This window comes from Cyprinodon tularosa, unplaced genomic scaffold, assembly GCF_016077235.1.
Source record: "Cyprinodon tularosa strain WSP-4 unplaced genomic scaffold, ASM1607723v1 ctg9, whole genome shotgun sequence".
Lineage (NCBI taxonomy): Eukaryota > Metazoa > Chordata > Actinopteri > Cyprinodontiformes > Cyprinodontidae > Cyprinodon > Cyprinodon tularosa.
In genome coordinates this window covers 1,081,165-1,104,803 of record NW_024039673.1, presented here as the reverse complement: position 1 = coordinate 1,104,803, position 23,639 = coordinate 1,081,165, and the positions used below count along the sequence as shown (strand labels likewise).

The 23,639-nt window shown below is 39.9% G+C and overlaps 2 protein-coding genes across 4 annotated transcripts; both read left to right on the top strand.

The window, feature by feature from the left end:
• Positions 1 to 2,505: 2,505 nt before the first annotated feature.
• On the top strand, positions 2,506 to 16,638 carry LOC119775883. Of its 3 annotated transcripts, none has more exons than XM_038274020.1 (6): positions 2,506 to 2,661; positions 2,833 to 2,956; positions 3,065 to 3,227; positions 12,288 to 12,364; positions 14,280 to 14,507; positions 14,586 to 16,638. In XM_038274020.1, exons 1-6 carry the CDS (start codon positions 2,648 to 2,650, stop codon positions 14,634 to 14,636), a joined length of 657 nt encoding a protein of 218 aa, XP_038129948.1. In that variant the 5' UTR covers positions 2,506 to 2,647; the 3' UTR covers positions 14,637 to 16,638. The 3 variants fall into 3 exon arrangements, with proteins under 3 accessions (XP_038129948.1, XP_038129947.1, XP_038129946.1); XM_038274019.1 differs by having other exon boundaries at positions 2,830 to 2,953; XM_038274018.1 differs by having other exon boundaries at positions 2,830 to 2,956.
• Positions 16,639 to 17,039: 401 nt separating this feature from the next.
• LOC119775849 (F-box only protein 39-like) lies at positions 17,040 to 23,639 on the top strand. The gene is made up of 6 exons (XM_038273956.1): positions 17,040 to 17,467; positions 17,540 to 17,711; positions 19,161 to 19,469; positions 20,969 to 21,193; positions 23,183 to 23,359; positions 23,450 to 23,639. Exons 1-6 carry the CDS (start codon positions 17,115 to 17,117, stop codon positions 23,570 to 23,572), a joined length of 1,359 nt encoding a protein of 452 aa, XP_038129884.1. The 5' UTR covers positions 17,040 to 17,114; the 3' UTR covers positions 23,573 to 23,639.

Here is a 23,639-nt window from a genome sequence, read left to right as displayed (position 1 = left end):
GTTTTCTAAAGACTGAAATATTTAAATACCTTGACTTGTCTATTGCTTTCATCTTAAATCCTCTACTTGTTTAATATAAATATATATATATATATATATATATATATATATATATATATATATATATATATATATATATATATATATATATATATATAAACCCAGGGGAAAAAACTCTAAAGCATTGTCTATAAAAGACATTTTACTTTCTGACTTATGATGAATAAAATACCTCTAAGAAATGTCTGTTTTTAGGGAGAAAGGACTAGCACAAAGATTTGATATTGTATTTTGTTTAGAAGCATGTTCAGCAAACATTGAACCTGAAAGAGCCTGTTACAGTAAATTAAACACGAATCTCGCCTCATTACTTTTCATGTTGTTCCCTTTTACCAACTTTGTTGAACATAACACACTCTATCAAACATGCTTTCAGAAGCCATTAGGACACTAGAGGCAGAGCAGCCAGGATCTCTCCCACTGCAACGCTCTCCTTGTTTATGATCTGTGCACCCCTTATCTTTCTGCTCGTGTCTTTCATCTTTTCCTTCCTCTCTTATACCAATCTGTACCATCTTTTGTCTCTACAATTATCCATGCTCCCTCCTCCCCTCCTCGTGTATCCCTAATGCTACCTATAACACCCAGTTGTACCCTTCTTTCCTTCTATCCTTTCCCCATTTCTTGTTTTGTATGCAAACGCTAAGGGAGAAAAAATGGGCGAAAAACACTTTCTCTGCACCACTGTCACAAAAGACCGGTGAGTCATCTCCACTTATGTTCCTTGACTCCCTCCTCCCACAAAAAGAGCACGAGTACACACACACTCACACATCACATGCACACACTCGTATAAAACAACACTCACATTACCTGCTGCGGATTTACAGGAAGACATGTCTAGATGCACAAATGTTTGTGAGCTACAGATACAGATTTGAACAAAAATATTCCACAGTTTCTGAAACAAACCCTTTATTTAAAATCAGATTTATTCATGTTAACATTGCCCAATATTTGCTTCTTAAAATGCCATACATTATTATGTGAATCCATTGCATACAGAGTGATAATGATGATTTTAAGAATGACTACACAAACTGACAAGACTGTTAAAAATTAACAGTATTTGTGTAATTGTGATCTTTTTTGGGGGGGGGTTAGAAAAACAAAGAAATGAGATGGCATAAAACAGTAAAACAAACGCACCCCAGGAGATATTAATCTTTTTTGTTCATGTTGATATGCTTATTTAAATAGGAAATACTCTTTCTCCATCTGCTGGTGGAATGGGTCTCTACAGTCATATGTGTGCTATTAAAATGGCAGTGGTAATACCGAAGAATATCTGGAACAATGGAAGAAGGTATCACTACTGTTTATTTTCTAACAATCCAAATAAAGTACTGTAAGAACATTTTAAAATAACTACTTTATGTTTATTTTCTTTCCACATCCTGTTGCTTTTAAAATACCTTAATATCAATACTTACTGCATCAGTGTTGGCATGGAGTCAATTAGCTTGTTGAGGTGTCATGGAAATCTAGGATCCTTTAACAGTAGCCTTCAGGTCATATGCATTTTGGGTCTGGTATCTTTTATCTTCCTCTTAACAATATTGCATTGATTCTCTATAGGGTTTGGTCAGGTGAGTTTGATGGCACAGACACAGTGACACCATGCTCATTGAACTAGCTTTTGATACATTTTGCACTATGCACATGGGGAAGGGAGCAGGAAGAGCTCAAAACTTTTTCTGAACTTTGAAGTTCAGGAAGAACAGTGGATTGACATCAGATAACATGGCCACACAAATCAGCACACAAAACTTGAACCGATGTGGATTTTGTGCCTCTCCACTTTTCTAATTTCTCCTTGCTGCATAAAAATACCAAAATCAGATGTTTGATTAGTCCAATAGTTCCAGCATAACTTTATGCTACTGATGAACTAATTATTTGAAGGTTTTTGCTGTTACACATTTTTAACAGGTCTGCCAAGAAATCAGTCTACATAATTTTCCAGGGAACTATACCTTCTGCCTACAAATGTGCATGCCCTTTTCACAACCCTATCCTAAACTTCATATTGTCTCATAATTATTTGACGACCAGCATTGAGAGCATGTTTGGAGCAGTTACATAAAAGATGTGAAAACATCTTAACAGGCCCTACAATGCATATTTCCAAATGAGCCCACGGAGATATATTATCATTTCTTTATTTTGTATTTTTATTTTATGGTCAAAGTCACACAAAGAATCTTCATTTGAAATACGAATAATAATGTAGTAAAAACATGGGGTCAATCATTTACTGCCACTTTATATAGAGCATATCCTTGCATATCTCATAAAAGCATTTAGAAAGTTGTTGGCTTCTTCTGATCTTGCTAATGTGAGCCAAACTCCACCGCACAGATACCGGAGCCCCCATCTGATTACTTTTTACAGAGACCTGCTTGTGAGCTATTCAGACACATTAAATATTTAGAGCCTGGAGCTTCCGTTTCAGACACAGAGCGTGAGGAAAGAGAGCATAGAAGCTGGCAGAAACAAGGGACAAGAGAAAGAAAAAGCCAAAGAAGTGCAGGATTAGTAGGAGACGGTACATCAGGCACCCTGGGAGGAAGCCACATAAAGAAGGATGGAGGAAGAAAGGTAAGGCAAGAGATGATTGAATGTTTAAGACTAATCAAGCAGCGGCTTTCAGAGTAACAGTAGAGGCTGAGCTGGTTTAAGCTGCAGATAATTGAGCAGCTGATAACCCTCTTGTTGAACAGTTAGGGGGGCAGGATTTTCAACTCTGCTTCTTTTCTTTGAAATAAGCAGTGGGAAAACATCTGTCCAGACAGAAATAATGACTGAAAACCTCATTGAGGAAAATACTGAGTCTAGACCTATCCACACACCAGATGAAAACAACAAGATTGACAGTGGAGACCCTGATGAGGAGGTAAAACCAAGATGAGCCCCTCAAATGAAAAAAAAAAAAACATTATTTGCCACTATCAGATCTTTTGTTTTTGCTGTGTTGCCTGTTTTGTGTGGTTGGTGGTCATAGATTTCAGAGGATCAATGCAGAAGAAGTTCGGAGACACTGGCACAGGAAGCTATGATAACTGCAGATACACAAGCCGATGAGGACTACCTCCCAGAGACCCACCTGTCAAAGGTGGATGACGTGAACCCCCCATCAGTGTCACCTGATCCCCCCACCACAAAGGGTAGGTTACACATGCACACCAACTAGTATTTTTTTTTTCACACTCCTGTGGGGACATTCTATTTAGAAGTGCTCAAAGCATAAAACTTTTCTTCTCAGCTTTTTGGAAAATAATTTATAACCAGAACCACAGAATCATTCCAGCATTAACAAATTAAGACTCAAACTAAACTGATGTACATGTAAACAACACGTGTATCAGTTCATTTGTTCCTTGCAAATGAACTGATACCCCTGGGGGAGTTTTATTTTATATTGAAAGTAAAACCAAACCTTTCAATGTACTTTGTTGCTTTCTGATGCTCTCGTTGCCATCCTGTAAGATTTGGGAGATGTGGAGTGCTTGTAATTCGTTTTATAGCTTGCACCTGCAACTTTCTCTTTGACCTACACGTTAGTGAGCATCAGACTTAATGAAACTCACTAACGTGTTTACTTATATTCTCCATTAAACTGCTGAAGCCTTCACAGAGTGGCTGGATTAACACTGAGACTAAATGGCAACCAGGTAGAATCCATTTAGTTACCAAGTCCAGAAGACAGTTAGTTGCACTGGATTTAAGATATCAGAGCACCTTAGATTTTTAAATGCATTGTACATTTTTCTAATTTTCAAAATAATAATCGTTTTACTGTATGGCTACCCTATATCTAATAAAAATTGAACAAATACATAAAACTGTTTAGTTTGATTGAGAAAATGTGAAAACAAATTTAGTTTGGCATGTTATGGGTGTATACATGAAATGGAAATGGATAAGACATGCAAAACAAGTACTGTTTGCCTGATTTAAAAAAGCAAATTGCGTTTTTTTCCTGGAAGTGTGGGAGTGGCTGTAAAAGAGCAATGAACTTCAAAGCCATGGAGCTTGAAGAAATTATACGATAATAATGTTTAGGGTGCACTTTGCAAATGAGTATCTAGAAGTGCTACAAAGCTATGGTCAAAATTTAAAAGATGAAAAATGACAGATTTAAGAGCTTAAATATCAGCCATAAAACCTGAAAAAGCTGTCAGCTCTCCTGTTATCCCCTCTAAGTGAGTCTAGTTCTAGAAGGAGCTACTTTCAGATTTATATTGAAACTATGCTCTAAACAGTTGATTTCACATCCGCAGGCTTCTAATGACACCCCCACGACCCAAATAATTACAAACCAAAGTAGGCACATAGCAGTTTAGTGCTACACACCTGTGCTCCATATGCAGGCTGTAAAGGAATGTTGAAGGAGAGAAGATTCATCTTCCCGCAACTTAAAGAGGCATATTCATGTTGTTCTCAGATGGACGTAAATATTAAGTTCTGTTTGTTCATTGACATGCCGTTACATTTAGATTCAGTTTTAATGTTTTTATTTCTGGTTTAACTTAGACAAACTTTATTGTCATTTTGTACACACAGGATGTATACAAATCAAAATTTTATTCAGTACAGCTCTCAAGACATTCCCATTTCTTAAGGTGCAGCAGTGATAAAATGTAAACATGTTGATCAGAGGTAAACATAAGACTGAGATATTATTTACAGTTTTCCAACATTAAGCCTTTTTTTTTTTTCTTTCTTCGTTTTATTGAACATTCAGCATTCTAATGGCAGCGGGAAATAAGCTGTTTTGGAATCTGCTGGACTTGCATCGGATGCTTTGAAGCCTCTTCCCAGAGGGCAGCAGGGAGAACAGTCCATGGTGGGGATGTGAGGGGTTACTTACGATGTTATAGGCTTGGGACACGCAGCGCTGGGATGAAATGTCTTTTGTAGAGGGAAGAGGAGCCCGGATGATCTTCTCTGCAGTTCTCACTACTCTCTTCAATTTCTTCCAGTATGCTGCTTTGCATCCTCCACCCCACATAGTGAGACAGCTGGTCAGAGTGCTCTCTATTGTGCTTCTGTAGAAGGTTGTGAGGATGGGTGGGGGCAGGTGGGCTCTCGTCCTCCTCCTCAGGAAGTAGATGCACTTTTGTGCCCTTTTGACCATTGAGGTGGTCTTTACAGTCCAGGTGAGGTTGTCTGTGAAGTGCATCCCCAGGAATTTGGTGCTGCTGACCACCTCTACAGCTAACCTGTTGATGAGAAGTCGACTATGGTTAGGCTGATTCTTTCTGAAGTCAATGATGATCTCTTTCGTTTTCTCTACAATCAGGGTCAGGTTGTTGTCTTTGCACCAGCTGCTCCACCTCCTTTCTGTAGTCGTGGTCATTGCCATCTTTAATGAAGCCCACCACTGTGGTGTTGTCTTCGGACCTCACGATGTGATAAGTGGTGAACCTGGGGACGCAGACGTGTGTCACCAAGGTGAACAGAAGGGGCCTCAGGACACAGCCCTAAGGGGAGCCTGTGCTTAGGGTGATGACATCAGAGGTGTTCTGTCTGACCTGGAAGGACTGAAGTTTCTTTGTGATAAAGTCTAGCAGCCAATGGCAGAGGGGTGTATTGAAGCCCAGCTGTTCCAGTTTTCTTATCAGATGTGGTGGGATGATGGTGTTGCAAGCTAAACTGAAGTCAAGGAACAGCATCCGCACATGGGTGTTCTTCTCCTTCAGGTGTGCCAGGCTCAGGTGAAGTGCAGAGGAGAGGAGATGGCATAATCAGTGGAGTGGTTCTGTCGGTAGGCAAACTGGAACTGGTCGAATGTTGGGTGGAGACTGGAGACGATGTGTTCTTTAACCAGCCTTACGAAACACTTCATCATCATGGGAAAAGTGTGACAGGCCGCTAGTCATTAATTGAGGTGACCTGAGGTTTCTGAGGACTTAAGCCTTTGGAAAGCCCGATTAGCCTGATCAGACCAACATAACCTAACCTTGGAGGAGGTGAGAGCATGAGGGGGCGTGGCCACCTGACTCTAGTTCCTGATAAACCTGTGATAAAAGTTGGCGAATCGCAGGAATCTCTGTAGCTGCTTTCAAATTACAGGGAGCCGGCCAGCCGGCAACCGCACACACCTTCATGGGGTCCATGGAGTTCTGATCTGGGGAGAGCACAAAGCCCAGGAACGACATAGTGTTAACATGAAACTCACATTTTTCTGCCTCGACAAACAGCTGGTTCTGAAGCAGACAAAGCAGGACAGATCTGAAATGTATTATACAGGACTCTAAATCCTGAGAATAAATAATAATGTCCTCAAGGTAAACAAATATAAAATGTCCATCCATGTCCCTGAGCATGCCGTTAAACAGATTCTGGAAAACAGCAGCAGCATTAGTGAGCCCAATATGCATCACCAAATACTCATAATGGCCAGTGGGAGTATTGAAAGCAGTATTCTATTCGTCCTCACTGATGCGGACCAGGTGGTAAGCATTGTGAAGATCCAGCTTGGAAAAAATCTTAGCCTCCTAAATCTGGTTAAAAGCTGAGTTGTTCAAAGGGATGAGGTAGCAATCTTGACTATGATGTCATTAAGACCCCTGAAATCTATACATGGGCTGAGGGAATCATCCTTCTTCCCCACAAAAAAGAAGCCCGTTCCAGCAGGGGAAGAAAAGGGACGAATTATGCGTCACATATTTCTCCATAGCGAGAGTCTCAGGAGCAGATAACAAAAAAAAATCTACCTCTAGGGGGTGTGTGTGTTGGCAGCAGATTATTCGGAGATAGAGCAGTAGCTCTGCTTTTATTGAAAACCTCCCGGAGACTGTGATACTCCACAGAAATCTTAGAGAGATCAGGGTAATAATCCTCATCCTCACTCTTAGCTGAGGCTTCTGATTTGGCTGGGCGTAGACAGGAACCAGGACAGGAAGTACCCCCGCCTAAATCCTCCTACTTCTGCTAATTGATATGCGGATTATGCTTGTTAAGCCAGGTTAAGCCTAAAATGACTGGAACCTGAGGAGAAATAATGATTATAAAGGATATAATTTCAGCATGATTAACGGGCAGATTATACTTCTGCAACTGCACACATCAAATGTTGCTTGGGTCTGGTCCTGAACCAGTTTTGCTGGTATGCTTCTACACCGTCGTTCTGGAATCTCTAGAGACACACAGCAGTTTCCTACCACAGCGCAAGGGGGAACCTATTCGAGAACTCACAAGAACTTCGCCGGATGGTCACGAGGACTTCGGCAGCGCCGGCGGCACAGTTTATCTACCAAGACAACAATGGCGCGTCTGCAAGATATCATAGTCACCGAGATTAATCTAGAGTTTCTAGACATCGAAGAAGAACAGGTTCTGTTAATGGAGTCGGCAAAAAGCCAAAGGTGTAGATGTAGGTTGTCCATTGTAGTTGTTCCTCCTTTTTTTTTAAAATGGCGCCCCCCCGGCACTGAATCGAGAAGGACGACCACACAGACAGCCAGAAAGGCATACCAAGGACCAATCACAGCTGCTTTTTCTCTGCGCACTTCTGCTTGAGGTCTGCGCAGCTTTGCGACTGTCCGACGCATAGTCAGGATTTTTTTGAGGTGCTTGAATTCGGTTACAGAACCTCTGCGCGGGGGGCATGGTCGTGCACAGAGACAGATTTGATGGTTGCAGAGGTTATACGTCGGAAGCATAAATTGGCCTTACCACCCACCAGTACATCCACCGGTTCAGTCATAAGTGATGACTGGTCAAGTTCATGACCATCTAAGGCTAGAACCTTGTGGGAGTATTTTGGTGGACCGAGCTTAATGCTGAGTCTTCTGGCCAGGTCCCCAACCATAAACCCGGTGTCAGCTCCAGAGTCCACAAAAGCTAAAAGACTATGACTGAGAGCACCGACAGAAAGAGTCACAGGAAGCAGGAGTTCTGGGGAGGCAGATAGTCTAGCATGGCTCAGCAGGATCCCTTACTGCTTCTATAGAGCCTGTCCTTTTACTGGACAAGATCTCAACAAATATCCCTCACCAGCAACCACTTGGCTGCTGTAAAGCCAGTGGAAGTCGATTATGCAATCAGACACAGACGGATTCCCCAGTCTTGATGCCAGGAGTCCTCTTGAAGCTTCCCTGCTAGGGAGAACTGGGCTGAAAACTCAAATTCATTCTTTGGAGAAACTTTCATAAGAACTACAAAGAACGGGATTATTCTACCACTCCGACATTCCCCATAACTTTGCCTTGCCTGCTAACAGCAAGATCAGATATGACAACTTTGCACAATCAGAAGGCAACACGGAGGTCTGCAGCTCAAAGTGGATTTCAAATTGAGTCAAAAAGGCTCATCATTGTTCCAGATTGCCCCTAAATAAATTCGGGGATGACAGGCGCGCCTCTTGGCTGGCTATGCTAGCCTGAGCAGGTGACAGATCAGGTTCTGCAGTGGAAGAGGAATCAGAGGCAGGCGAATCCTGATTACGTAGCTGGATGAGAATGTCCCCCACACCTGATTCTAATTGAGTAATACTGAATTCAAATCCTGCCTCCACTGTCTCTCCACTGATGGATCCATGTTTGGCCAGATTATTCTGTCAGAAGACTCAGAACATAGGACCCAGAATTTAGATGAGACAGACAGTGATACTTGAAAGGCGTTTTATTGAAAAGACTGAGTGCAGCACTTACCTGTGTTTTTGGAGAAACACAAGTAAGTGACCATGATAATCTGACTGAAGATAATTATCAATGTGAGTCACTTACCTGGTTTAACAGTTCAGTCCATCCTCTTTAGAGCAAGGCAGGATCCAGCCAATGGACTGCCAAAGAGCTGAGGTGGGGACTTCAGCCTCAGTAAACAGACAGGAGTCCAAGCCCGGTCAGGAAACAGTTCAGAACAGGACAGTTCTGAGATCCATGAGCCTGCAACCTGGCCAAGGGTTCTGAACAGAAAAGGAACAGACAGATCCAGGGTTTCAGAAATCCACAGAGAGTTCAAGCAGGGTCAGGGTTCCACGAGTCTAACAGCAAGCCGAGGCAGAAATATTTAGAAGGAAAACAGGCAGACTCAGTGTGCAACTTTAAACTAGCTCCCTCCACTGAGCCAAAACAGGAACAGGGCGCTATCACCAGACAAGTGCCAGGACATGACCAGGAAACACCGAGACAAGACTAAAAACCGTCTCCAACTGTAACCACTGGTCTCCTAGAATGAGCACACGAATCATGGAAATCAGCCATGATCTCCAACTAAAAACTCAAAGTCAAACAAGCAAAGAAACATACAATGATATGTCCCTGAAAGCTGGGTTGAGCCATATATAAAGCAGCAGGAGCAGGTGCAGGAGATATTAGTTACCACGGGTTAGGCAGGTGACTTAAGTGAGCAAAATTGGTCAGTTCATAGGGCAGCAATCATGGCATTTTTCTCTGTGGAAAGACAGGAGCCACATTGGGGAGGGAGAGGGGGAAAAAAAGCATTTTTCAAACTTTATCCTGGTACAGTTTTAGATATATAAAAAAACACCTCAGCATAAGAAAAGCACGTGTAACACGTGACAAACATCTCAGCAGAAGGTAAATCTTGGAGGCTGGAGTCAAATGTCAGTCCAGTATTTGAGCATCAATTGTGTGTGTATGAATGAGTGCATTCAATTATTCAATTTGTCCATGAACGCTGTCCAGAGGCCATTGGCCTTTATAAGATGGAAGTTTATCAAGGGCACTATAGTTCTGAATGTGTTTACAGGTGTCCACGGGTAGGGGTTGGGGGGAGCTGGCTGTTCTGGGCCCTTTCGCCATAACATCCAGTCTTGATAAGGGGAGGCCGTAATCCAAAATACACTTTTTGTTTTGCTGCACAGAATTTCAAGTCTGAATTTTCATCAGACTTGAAGTCTTTTGTCGCTGGGCTCCACATGGTGAATACAATATTCAAAATTTGTTGCATTTTTCCGCCTTGAAGCGAGTGTGCACATCCAAGATATTATTCCATCTCATCTTTGAATTCAACCACCACAGCCAGCTTGCATTCAATCACACCCAGCATACGGCTCAGCTCCCAGTCCTGCTCGTTCACAGCCATTGTGAGCGTGTCAACCGCTGCCGGCAGCCTGATCAATGCCCAAATTGCCACCGACATCCTGTAATTGTAGATACATCAGGTATCCTCCAAATCCAAAAAGAAGAAATCCAAGTATCATATATTGTAAAATGCACCATCCTCCAAGCCTTCTATGAGTACATGGTGTATCCCACGAAGTATATCCAAGCAAGACAGGACTGGTCCCCTTTCCCTGTCTTACAGTTGAGAAATTTTGATCAATTGCATTGCGAGATTAGCTGACCAAATCCATTGTTTGAATTCGGGTGATATGCAGAGAGGGCTCAGAAAAGACAACACACAGTAGAGCAGGGACAGTGCAGGGAGTTGCAGGAGCAGAAGTAAAATGTAACCCCCTACTTTGAGAGTCAGAACAGTCTCTCAAAGTTAATGTGTGCACTTAATGTGTCAGACCCTCTGCAGCAACACACAAATGGAGGGTGGGTGCCAGTGTTAATTTCATCAGCTTTTTTTTATTTAGTGTTAGTCATAGTCACAATGATAAAAATCAATTTTAGTTTTAGTCAAATTTTAGTCATTTTAGTGAACACCGTAAATAATAGAACTTCTCCACACACTGCTTTTCTTATTTAAATATTTCACACAGTACACATTGAATCTTTTGTCAACTTTTGTCTGCTTTTTGGCATGAGGTTTGTATGGTGGGGGGTGCTCCCAACATCTCTGCAAAAGACTTCCTGTCTTTCCCCAATGTCTGATTTGGCTGTGGTTTGGAGGAGGAAATTTAAGGCAAGGCAAGGCAAATTTATTTGTATAGCACAATTCAGTACAAAGACAATGCAAAGTGCTTTACATGATTAAAATATAGGAAAATAAAACAGAATCAAAACAAGTAGAAAAAAAAACATAAACAAATAATAAAAAATGCAGAAACAAGAAAGACCATTAAAAACAGTTGAACTAAAGGAAATAAAAAAGTTGAACTTATAATATTTCAGCTGAACTGTTTAACTAGAACAGTCGAAGACAATCCTAAACAAATGTGTTTTTAGTCTTGATTTAAAGGAACTCAGGCTTTCCGCACTTTTACAGTTTCTGGAAATTTTTTCCTGATAAATGGAGCATAGGAACTTCGCGTTGTAAACGAAATGGCTCCATACATCCAGGCGTTGTTTTTGCCCAGCTCCTCCAACAAATAGTCTGAGCCCAGCGTCATGACTGCGAAGTTGAGCTAGGACTATAAGCCCTCTGCTACTATTGACTGAGCGGCCCGAGGCAGTGAGGGACAAGTGCCGTCTAGGGACAAACAACACGTAATCTTCCATGAAGCAAAGGAAACACTTATATTAACAATTACAAATTAATTATAAACATTTACATTTCTTAATGCCCATTCGTCCATGGCTCGTAAATTTCGTCTGGTCTTAAGTCTCGTTATTATCTCGGCATTATCGAAATATTTTCGTCATCGTCCTGGTTGAAGAAATTAACACTGCTGGGTGCTCAGTCATGGGGTTTAGGGGCCGGTTTAGGATTGGGCCAAAGACAGTAAACATAGAAGCTGCCTTGAGTTCAGGAAGTAGATCAATTGTGCATAGAGCCCATTGTAATAAAGATTGTTTTATTTCAGCTGCAACAATCTCTCCTACCCGGAAGTCATTTTTCTCAGAAATATTCAACTGTAGCTATTTCTGACTAACCAAATATAGTCCCTTGTGCACAGACTCTCCCTCGATTGTTTTCCATTATACCAATGCCTCCTTTGTGATCACAAAGACTGCAGAACTTTTTGCGATGATTTTGCATCTGAGTTTCAAATGAGCCATATATAGACAAAAACTGCCCTTCCGATCCTTTAAACTGATTAATCACATTCCTGGCACCAAGTATTTACATTTGAACATCCCCCACCCAGTATTTTTGCAGTTTGTTTGTAAGAGTATGATCTGTGTATTTATTAACTCATACACTAACACAGCTTCTTTTAGACCTGGTATGAGGGTTAGCTTTGCACATTTTATTTTTTTTGTTTGTAAGTTGTTTTTTTTTTACATGCAAGCCTTTTGATGATCAGACCCTATTTGTGAATTTGAGGGAGTTTTTATTTTTAGCTTTTGTGTGTGGCTTTTTACCTTAAAGAAACATCTGTTACAATGAACCATAGACGCATTGTGTAATGTCTGTCTTTACAGATGCCCCTTCTGAGCCATGCTGGTATTGTCTGAGGTCTCTTGAGGCTGAATCTCTTCCCAAAGTTACGAAACAGGAGGTAATATTCTGACTGAGATCATTTAATCAATAGGAATGTAATCACACATAGTCTAAAATGGTTGATTTTAAAATTAACGGAATGATCTAAAATGTCCAAATTGGACATCATCTGGAAAAGAGTAACTGAAACATCTTTTTCTAAATTAATGAAAGGATTTTCAATGAACTATTGGTTTGGATTTCCCCCCAGTATTTCTTGCTTTCATTTTTCTTTTGATATTTCCTTGTTTGTTTCTATGGTGGTGTTTTAAAAGTTCAATCCTTTTTTGTTAAGTTTCTTACTTTTTTTTATGTCTTGTTCTTTTTACTTAACATTTACACCCTTGGTAAAAGTTTGTCTGTGTCTCATTTCAACTCTCTTTGTGTTATTTGGTGATCATCCATGCTCAGCCAGCCAAAGTTGACCCTTGAAGGCTGCTGCCATGCAGCTTGTAGAGGTCCCCTGCTTCAGCACAGCTGATTTCAATTGATAGCTCATTAACAGGATTGGACTGAACTACAATCATTAGAACCAGCTGTGGAAACCTCTTTGGGCAGGCACGTTGCATGCTGTCATTCTGACACAGCTGTTTTCCATGTTGCTCATTTAGCATTTAAACCCCTGACGTCTTATATTTTAATAGAGGATTCTTCAGTTACTATAAACTGTTTTTTTTTTTGTCATTGTAAGGTTTTTTTCTTCCATTATTACAAACTCTTCACTCTACCTCTCTTATCTGGTTTTACCTGCACATTAGGCCAGCTTAAAAAACACACATTTAAGGATATATACAGCTGAATATGTAAACTTGGAATGACTTAGTTGATCTCATCTGTCAAATTGATGTACCGATATTTTCTAATCTCCTATTGTCGCTATTCAACTTGCATTTGTTTATTATTTATACAGTCCAATCTCTATGTGTGACTGTATGTAGTGCCTTATCAGCAAAGTAAATTGCTGTTATGTGTAAAATTTTACATTGCAGATACATGCTTCATCTAATTCTGAAATTATCTTTTTTTTTTTTTTTTTTTTTTTTTTTTACCAAATATTATTGTATTAGGCAGTAGGCATTTGGACTTATGTAAATTTGTTCTTTCAGACTTTTCCCCATTGTTCTTTAACAATTGTGTAACAGCAGATAGGTGACCAATAAACCAAACTGAAAGATTTTGGCTCTACAGACTGACACCTACTCTGCTTATGTTTCAAAAATGAAAAGCTAGCTCTAAACTTCTTAAAAGGTCAAACAAAAATAATTCTTCTATGAAATTTTGACTGCAGAATGGATTTTTCTGTGCAGTGATATACTCCAATTAATACATTCTGAAATTAGCAGAAGTCATCAGATTATTTACATGACAAAGAAGAAAGAAAAAAGAACTGACATCTTATTCGATATGTTGATTTTCCGACACATTTTGCTTCTTGAAGAGAACACTACAATTTTTTAAGCTTATTTCTTTGTTCTTCTCTTTAATTATTAAAATTCTGTGTTTTTAAATAATTATTCAAGCCTCCTTTGAAATGCAATTTAATTTTCAAAGGCACAACTGTACATTGAAAGACAAAAATTATTAAATTAATTTGAAGTCTTTCAAAAGAAATACACATAACTCTAAAACAACAATAAACAAACCAAAGTCTGTTCCATTTAGCCACTTGTAAATGTATATATATCCAGGTAAAATATTCTGTCTTGCATCAAGTGTATTGGATAAATGTAACTTTGGTTTAATTCAAGTAAAGAATTATTTATGTGGCCCTAAAAACAGTGTTGCTTTTACTCTTTACATGCAAACAAGCACCACTAAAATACTGTGGTTTCACCCTGCAAATCTCCTCGATTATTGATGTGAAAGTGTCGCATTTACAGCATAGTTCTTATCAGACATTGCATTAAACTGCAGGTATCTGTTCCCTGTTTCAGGAAAACTCTGATCCTGAATTACCTCTGCTCTCTAGTGGCCAGAAAATAAACTACCAGACAGACCCTCGGCCTCACTTTGGTGTCGCCTGCTCCTCCCACTCTACATGTCAGCCACTGTGGGGAAGCGAGGGGCCTAGCTGGGGACAAAGAACCCAGGAGGCTGACCAGACAGACATCTGTCCACACTGCCATCTTGGCTTGACCCCTGACACCCTGCGCTGGCATGAGGTCATTACAGATGCTTTTCAAAGAGACACAACTAAAATTTACTCAATGTTAACAAAAAATATATTTCTTTCTTCACAGGCAAAATGTCTGCTGTTTGAGGAGCTGAGGAGTTCCAAGAAAGAAAATTAATCACTGTGAAAGATCAAATCAATCTAAACATTGCATTTAAATTTTATTTCAGTATCCAAACTTCTAAATTATTTGTGTATTACAAAATTCTTAGTCATGTCTCAACTTAACTAATGGTTAGATATGTTATACCATTAGTATAGTATATTTCCACATTTTGCATTAATTCATTACTGTGGTACCATCTTAATCTCCAAGTGGACCATTTATCTATATATGATTGCATTTAAAATGTCATATTTATAGATAATTTTACATTACCTTATATAGAAGTGGTAGCTGCATTTAATTAGTCTGCTCTGGTTCCCATGTTGCTCATCACTTATTCAGTAGTTTATTTCCATTTATGTCCCTCCACTGTCAAATTCTTGTTTCCTGCTGTGTCTGTACCAATTTGCTTGTTACTGTCATCCCTTGTTTAGCTTGTTATCTTTAGCTACATTCTCTAGTTCCTCGTCTCTTACAGATTTTCTGAGCTTTTTAATTAATTTCCTGGACCTCACCTGAGACGCTGAGGGAATGTGACTAAATACAAAAATGAACACAGGGAAGAAAAGGATGTTACTAAATGAAAAGGAAAAAATTCTGTAGAAGGTAAAACTATGAAGGTAAAATGCAACTCAATGAACAGAACACAAAAATGAAATGAGAATACCTGTGAGTAAAAAACAAAAATGAAAATAATCCCAACCAAATTATATGAAATCCAAAGGACTAAAAAGAAACACAAAGACCCACAGATCATTACACTGTCAGAGAATAATATTAAATGTGTTTATCAATATATTATAAAGACAAAAAATATTCCCTTTTCTTTGAATTGAAATCCTTTGCAACCATTTTGTATTCAAATTCTTCTTGTGCAAATAAATGTTAATCTCTGTACGATAATATGGAGTATTCCTTCTATCGTTTTGAGTTAATGTTTTTGTTAAATGTCACTAAACTCTCCTCCTAGGTTTGTTGTTTTCTCTTTAAGACCTTTATAAAATGTGCATTATAAAGCTATTTCTACTTTTAAGATACAATTCTGTATTTTCACTAATATACTATGGACAGTCAATATTACAACAACTTCTGTTTCTCTGTACTAATGCTGAAAAAAAAAATATGCTAAAGCAAATTAAACAAAATGTAATAATTATCTAAAGAATTACATTTAAAAAGCAACAAAATTTTCATTTATATCTTTTCTGAATGGATAACTGTAAAATGTTTTAGGGAGAACAAGAAAATTGTTTGCTAATTATTGGATTAAAAGACATTAAAACATGAAAATATTGTAAGAGAAAAAGAAAACACAACGGAAAGCTGCTGCTCTGTAAAGATTAGCTTTTTCAAGCCACTTGGTCTTAAAGCTACAGTGTGTAATTTTCTGCCATATCTAATGCTCAGACTGCAGAATATTACCTGCTTCTCCCAACGCTTCTCCTCCTCCTAAAATATGGAGGTTGTCATAGTACAAAATGGCTTCTTTATAGTCGCAGTGCCTATTTTGTCAAGTTATGATGAGCTTTGTTTACTATGGCATCAGGGTTCTGCCAAAAGTGCAGAAATGCAATAAATATTCCTACGAGCAACTTTACTTCATACAGACAGTCATAAACTACTCCTCAGGTGCATGTTTACGGTGTTAAAGGTATTGTGGGGGATTTTCGCAAATTTTTGAAACTTAAAAAAAAAAAAATGCACATGCCCAACCCTGTACCCTGTAAACGTGCGCGAGAGCATGCAAGCATGCACAAGCCCATTTCTCTCGTTTCCAGCTACACGCTTGACCCACAGGCTGAATTGTGTTAAATGCATTGGATAATTCAAATAACAAGATTCGCACAGTGCTGTCTGCCTTGTGTAAATAACAATGGGTTTATTGAAGCAGGTGTATAATGGCATCTTCAACTTCATCTCCATGACGATAAGAAAAATGCAAGTGGGCCTGATAGCTGCATGTTTTCTCCTCACCCAAGGAATGTTGGCTGTTTTGAGGGTGAACATTCTCAGTCATCCAGGTCATAATCATTCAAAAAAGTAAAAAAAAAAAAACAAGTCCAGTGTTGTTGTTTTTTTTTTTTGTTTTTTTTTTTGTTTTTACTTTTTTGGAATTTTGGCTGTTTTCTTTTTAATTAAACTGTTGGAGTGTTTTCTTTTGATTTGTATCCGTAACTAATTTTATAACTAATTCCTTGTGATGTAGCATAACCCAAAGTTTCTGTAAAAGTGTTTTTCTCTGCTGCAAGTTCTGCCAGAGAGGACTCTCTTCAGGTAATACCTAACTCACAGATAATTTCCAGTTTTGTGGTTTTTTTTCTGACAGTGCCTGTTCATTCTTAGTTGAACGGGCTCAGGAATCTGTATCTACTGGCTGCTACTGTGAGACAACCACCTGTTTTACTATTAAAATTCATATAGACCAAGGAGAATTTTGAAGACAGGTTTAGGGAGGAAGATTCTCCCTCCTCTGGCTGTGAAGACGAAGATATGTCCGTAGACAACCGTGGCACTGAGATTGGTGAGTGGGAGAGGCTGCCTGACGTTTGCTTGCTGCACATCTTCAAATATCTCCCTGACTATGATCGCAGCAAGGCAGCTCTGGTTTGTCATCACTGGCACAACATGATGCGCCTGCCTTGTCTCTGGCGCTACCGTTCCTTCTACTTCACTGGTCGTGTCTCTAGATACAAGCAGTCTGAATACAACGTAGCCGTTGGCTATGCTAAAAATCTGGGGGTCTTCTTGGAAAGTTTGAAGGTGACTGTCTCTCCTCCACAATCCGTCGCGCTGGCGGAGCGTCTAATTCTTACCATATGTGGCCTGCTGGTGACACTTGTCAGGTAAAACAACTTGCAGCCTAAACATGTATCTGAGAGCAGGCTTGAAAACTGAGCATTTCTTTGTCACCACAGAGTAAAAGCCCAGTTGAAGTCCCTTTCAATCGAAAGACTACAGCTGGACCGGTCAGCCTGGGGTCAGGGCCTCAGAAATAATCTGGTGGATAACCTGATTTTTTTCCTCTCGGCTGGTTCCTCAAGACTGAAAGTAATTTGTTTGAACAAGATTCAGATCAGTATTCCACAGGTAACTGCATCTTTATGACATACAATTTTTTTTGTTTTTTTGATATACATTTTTACAAAAGGTATGTTTTTTTTTGTTAGCTTGAAATTCATTTTTAGTCTATGAAACATAATCAATTGTCTGGTGAGTTTTCAGTCAACCTCTCCAGAACACTAAAACAAATAAACAGAGGAAGCAACAATTCAGTTTTGTAAATACAAAAAGGAAAACAATCCACCCTTTTTATTAAAAAGCAAAGTATATTAAATGTTATACGTACTATTAGTACACATAACAAAGAAATTAGGGAGGAAAAGTCGATTAATAATATTGATGATAAACTCAAAAGAGTGGTTTTTGATGCCAGGTGGACACAGCTGGAGCAAAAACTGAAGGGACTGTAGTCCTTTTTTTTAATTCAAAGGGACACCATATGAATTATAATCCCAATTCAAGTCTGTGAAAGATTTGACATCATACCTAATGTGGTCTCTGTCCTACATAACATTCAAGGATTTGAAAATATTGTATTGAGATTAAGGTTATTAAAAATTATTTGAAAATTGTATTATTGCAAATACCGGTAATAATTTAAGACAAAGGGTATTTGCAAAGCTTTAGAAAATCAATTGCCAATATACTTATTTTATAAACAAATGAAATGCAGGTCTACACATTTTGTTTTCATTAAGAAATATTTCAACAAATGTTTATCTTTCCTTGTTGTTAATTTTTCTAACTTTAAGCATTGTTGAGGGCATAAAAATATCTAGACTTAATAATATGTGCACCAACAGGGCTTAAAGTGTTTATAGGAAGTGTCATCAAAGAGCATACACAACCGTCTGGGAAATTAAACTCAAAGCACTTCCTCTTCTCAGCAAAAAAAAACATTTTATGAACTTTTTGCCTTTAAATTGTTGCGAAATTGAGGTTGTTACTTTCACTGCTGTGTAAAAACATATGAATCGTTTAGGCATGTTTCAAATTTCTAATAACAGTTATAACAGACAACAATCTCATTCACTGTCAGGTACCTGTTGAACCAGATACAAGAGTTTTTCAAAGGGTCCTAAGTGTGCCCTGAATGTGTAATAACTGCCAATAGTGACAGTATGGCTGTTTGACTAACACAAATGGTTTGTTGCGTAAGAATAGGCATAAAAGAATATGCGTCAAAGGGCTATTTGAATGGTTGGGTTATCTTATAAAACAGGAAGTGGAAAGACATTCGATTTCGTACCACTTTAATGCCTGAATCTCTGTAGACACAACTCAGTTCTTATAGCCATGAGCACATCTGGTTTTATGAAGTATATTACTCACTTACAAACTAACCTTACAACTTGTTTTAGTGTAGTTCTCTATTCACTGGTATATACGAAAAAACACCACTCAGTTTGTGTGTATAGCTATAACTACCACAATAACGCAGTTGTACCTGCTTTATTTCCCCTTTTTAACCTGCAGGGTCTGAATCTTCTTTCTGCAATAATACAAAACCAGAGCAGACTCTATCCCCTTTGCAGCCTTTATTCTTTGGACTTAAGGAGCTTCTTTTCTGTCACTGTGCCAAACCACATCATTCCCAAGATGTATTCCATGCTGCAAGAGCTCCGAGGCCTCTCTCACCTCTACCTCAGCTATTCCTGTTTGTCTGATGACTTGCTGCGATCTCTCAGTCAAAGTAACAGAGAAAAGAGATCCAGCAGGGGCAGAGGAGGAAACATCCTGCAGAGTTTGTCACTGTACTGCTCTCGGAATGAGCCGCATCAGCAGGTAAGGTAGGTTAAAATGGATCACTGAGTATTGGCTGTGTAAAAGCTTCAAAAAGAATAGCTCAGTACAAAGATAAACAATAAGCCAGTAGATATTTCACTGATAAGTCAAAGATATATATATATATATATATATATATATATATATATATATATATATATATATATATATATATATATATATATATATATATATATATATACACTATATTGCCAAAAGTATTTGCTCACCTGCCTTGACTCACATATGAGCTTAAGTGACATCCCGTTCCTAATCCATAGGGTTCAATATGACGTCGGTCCACCCTTTGCAGCTAGAACAGCTTCAACTCTTCTGGGAAGGCTGTCCACAAGGTTTAGGAGTGTGTTTATGGGAATTTTTGACCATTCTTCCAGAAGCGCATTTGTGAGGTCGCACACTGATGTTGGACGAGAAGGCCTGGCTCTCAGTCTCCGCTCTAATTCATCCCAAAGGTGTTCTATCGGGTTGAGGTCAGGACTCTGTGCAGGCCAGTCAAGTTCATCCACACCAGACTCTGTCATCCATGTCTTTATGGACCTTGCTTTGTGCACTGGTGCACAGTCATGTTGGAAGAGGAAGGGGCCAGCTCCAAACTGTTCCCACAAAGTTGGGAGCATGGAATTGTCCAAAATGTCTTGGTATGCTGAAGCATTCAGAGTTCCTTTCACTGGAACTAAGGGGCCAAGCCCAGCTCCTGAAAAACAACCCCACACCATAATCCCCCCTCCACCAAACTTTACACTTGGCACAATGCAGTCAGACAAGTACCGTTCTCCTGGCAACCGCCAAACCCAGACCCGTCCATCAGATTGCCAGATGGAGAAGCGCGATTCGTCACTCCAGAGAACGCGTCTCCACTGCTCTAGAGTCCAGTGGCGGCGTGCTTTACACCACCGCATCCGACGCTTTGCATTGCACTTGGTGATGTATGGCTTGGATGCAGCTGCTCGACCATGGAAACCCATTCCATGAAGCTCTCTGCGCACTGTTCTTGAGCTAATCTGAAGGCCACATGAAGTTTGGAGGTCTGTAGTGATTGACTCTGCAGAAAGTTGGCGACCTCTTCGCACTATGCGCGTCAGCATCCGCTGACCCCGCTCCGTCAGTTTACGTGGCCTACCACTTCGTGGCTGAGTTGCTGTCGTTCCCAAACACTTCCATTTTCTTATAATACAGCTGACAGTTGACTGTGGAATATTTAGGAGCGAGGAAATTTCACGACTGGATTTGTTGCACAGGTGGCATCCTATCACAGTTCCACGCTGGGATTCACTGAGCTCCTGAGAGCGACCCATTCTTTCACAAATGTTTGTAAAAACAGTCTGCATGCCTAGGTGCTTGAATTTATACACCTGTGGCCATGGAAGTGATTGGAACACCTGATTCCAATAATTTGGATGGGTGAGCAAATACTTTTGGCAATATAGTGTATATATATATATATATATATATATAAGTTGTAAATGATCTCTTTCAAGGTGGTGTGTGGTTACTTGTGGGCCAACTTGGTGTCCAACTGCCTGGATCTGAAAGTCAGCATCACAGTGGATCAAATCATGGACACACAGCAGCTGGCAAGGATTTTGCTACCTGACATACCCCTTGTGGCATTCAGCATGACTGCTTTCTACACAGTAGACCCAAACACGAGTGCGAAGCCTCTGCTCCACAACTTGCTGCCTTGCTACAGACACAGCCTGCAGGTCTGAATGCAGAACAAGCCGCATTGCATAACACAAAAAGGCCTAAGAGTGGTAGAAAAGTTTTCATCCAAGCAACCACTAGCTGTCTGGGTACCTTCTTCTGCCTTATGAGCAATATATAAATATTAGTATTGTTTGGCATATTTAGTTAAGGCTTAAGGAATATATAGTTGTATATAGCGACTCTCTACATTGTGTTTACATTGTATTCATCCTTCTTGCTCTTTATTACTTGAAATTTTGCAGACATGTTTGCCTTTTTTCAATTCAGCTGGGGAATTTCATCTGCACATTCTTCTACCATTAATAACTGTTACACTTTTTAAAACAGACAAATACATATATTGTGTCCTGTAAATATCTTAGCAGAACTACAGCTTTCCGTAAAAATTCAAAAAATATCCACTGGACTTGGTTTTCAAGATTTGAAGACGTTTCGCCACCTCTCCAGGAAGCTTTCTCAATTCAAATGTCTGGATCCGCAGTGAGTTTGAGTCTTATATAGACAACGCCTTGTATCGCTTGGAAACATGCAATGGTAACCAATGAATGGGTCGTTAGTTCCATCGTTAGCCTGTAATATCTGAACCTGTCTATGATTCTAGGGGTCGGTCGTTAAAGGGGGGATTGCCATTAAGGGGGGGGATTGTCTCCTGTAATACCTGAAACCTGTCTATGATTGTGAAGAGTCGGTCATTAAGGTGTTATTGTTCACCGGCTGGAGCGGGTAGGTTCCCTCGTTCCTCTGTGATGGGGTGGGGGGTTTGGTGATATCTGGAAGGGATCATGTCTATGATTGAATTGTATGTTTTTGGAAGCTGGAATCTGAGTCCACCACCTCTGTTTAAAGTTGGTTTTTCTCTCTTAACATAGATGGCTTCCTTCACGCCCCTCTCAAACCACCTATTTTCTTTATCCAGAATATGGACATTCTGGTCCTCAAAAGAATGTCCTTTGTCCATAAGGTGTAGGTGTACTGCAGAGTCTTGTCCAGAGGCGGCCGCTCTTCTGTGTTGGGCCATGCGTCTGTGGAGAGGTTGTTTTGTTTCGCCAATATAAAGATCAGAGCATTCCTCGCTGCACTGAACAGCATATACCACTCCGCTCATATTCTATCTTTAGGGTGTGCACCCTAAAGATAAAACCTCCAGACCGAATATGAGCGGAGTGGTATATGCTGTTCAGTGCAGCGAGGAATGCTCTGATCTTTATATTGGCGAAACAAAACAACCTCTCCACAGACGCATGGCCCAACACAGAAGAGCGGCCGCCTCTGGACAAGACTCTGCAGTACACCTACACCTTATGGACAAAGGACATTCTTTTGAGGACCAGAATGTCCATATTCTGGATAAAGAAAATAGGTGGTTTGAGAGGGGCGTGAAGGAAGCCATCTATGTTAAGAGAGAAAAACCAACTTTAAACAGAGGTGGTGGACTCAGATTCCAGCTTCCAAAAACATACAATTCAATCATAGACATGATCCCTTCCAGATATCACCAAACCCCCCACCCCATCACAGAGGAACGAGGGACCTACCCGCTCCAGCCGGTGAACAATAACACCTTAATGACCGACTCTTCACAATCATAGACAGGTTTCAGGTATTACAGGAGACAATCCCCCCCCTTAATGGCAATCCCCCCTTTAACGACCGACCCCTAGAATCATAGACAGGTTCAGATATTACAGGCTAACGATGGAACTAACGACCCATTCATCGGTTACCATTGCATGTTTCCAAGCGATACAAGGCGTTGTCTATATAAGACTCAAACTCACTGCGGATCCAGACATTTGAATTGAGAAAGCTTCCTGGAGAGGTGGCGAAACGTCTTCAAATCTTGAAAACCAAGTCCAGTGGATATTTTTTGAATTTTTACGGAATGACTATGACCTGGATGACTGAGAACCTTCACCAGCAACTACAGCTTTGTAAAACCACCTTATTGAATCAAAACAAATAGACATGTTCTTGTCTTTCTATAGAATCTAAAACTGGACCTAAACAACCAAAGCGAAACACTCGATGATGAGCTGGTGGCGTTGGTTGATGTGTGTGAGTGCCTTGTAGATCTAAGTGTCTGGGCTTTTTTGGACGTCCTCACTGTGGGGAGGGTCCTGCAGATCAGGCTGACTAAAAGGATGTCACTCAACAACATCAGAGTAAGGAAACAGAGAAAACTTTAATTTTGTAATTACTGTACTAAAATACATTAGGAACATACAGTAGATGAAAATACATTTGCATTACAGATGACAATCCTGACAATGACTGAGAACATCGTGGGGAAGGAAGAACAGCTCGTGGAAGTACTGTCTCCCTTCTCTTACCCTCCTCAGCTAAAGTTCTCTGCTGCCGTTTGCCCCTTAACATGATGCCTCCAACTGTGCCTAAAGACCAAATTGGGCACAAGCTCCCAGATAAAAAAATTTAATAAAATGA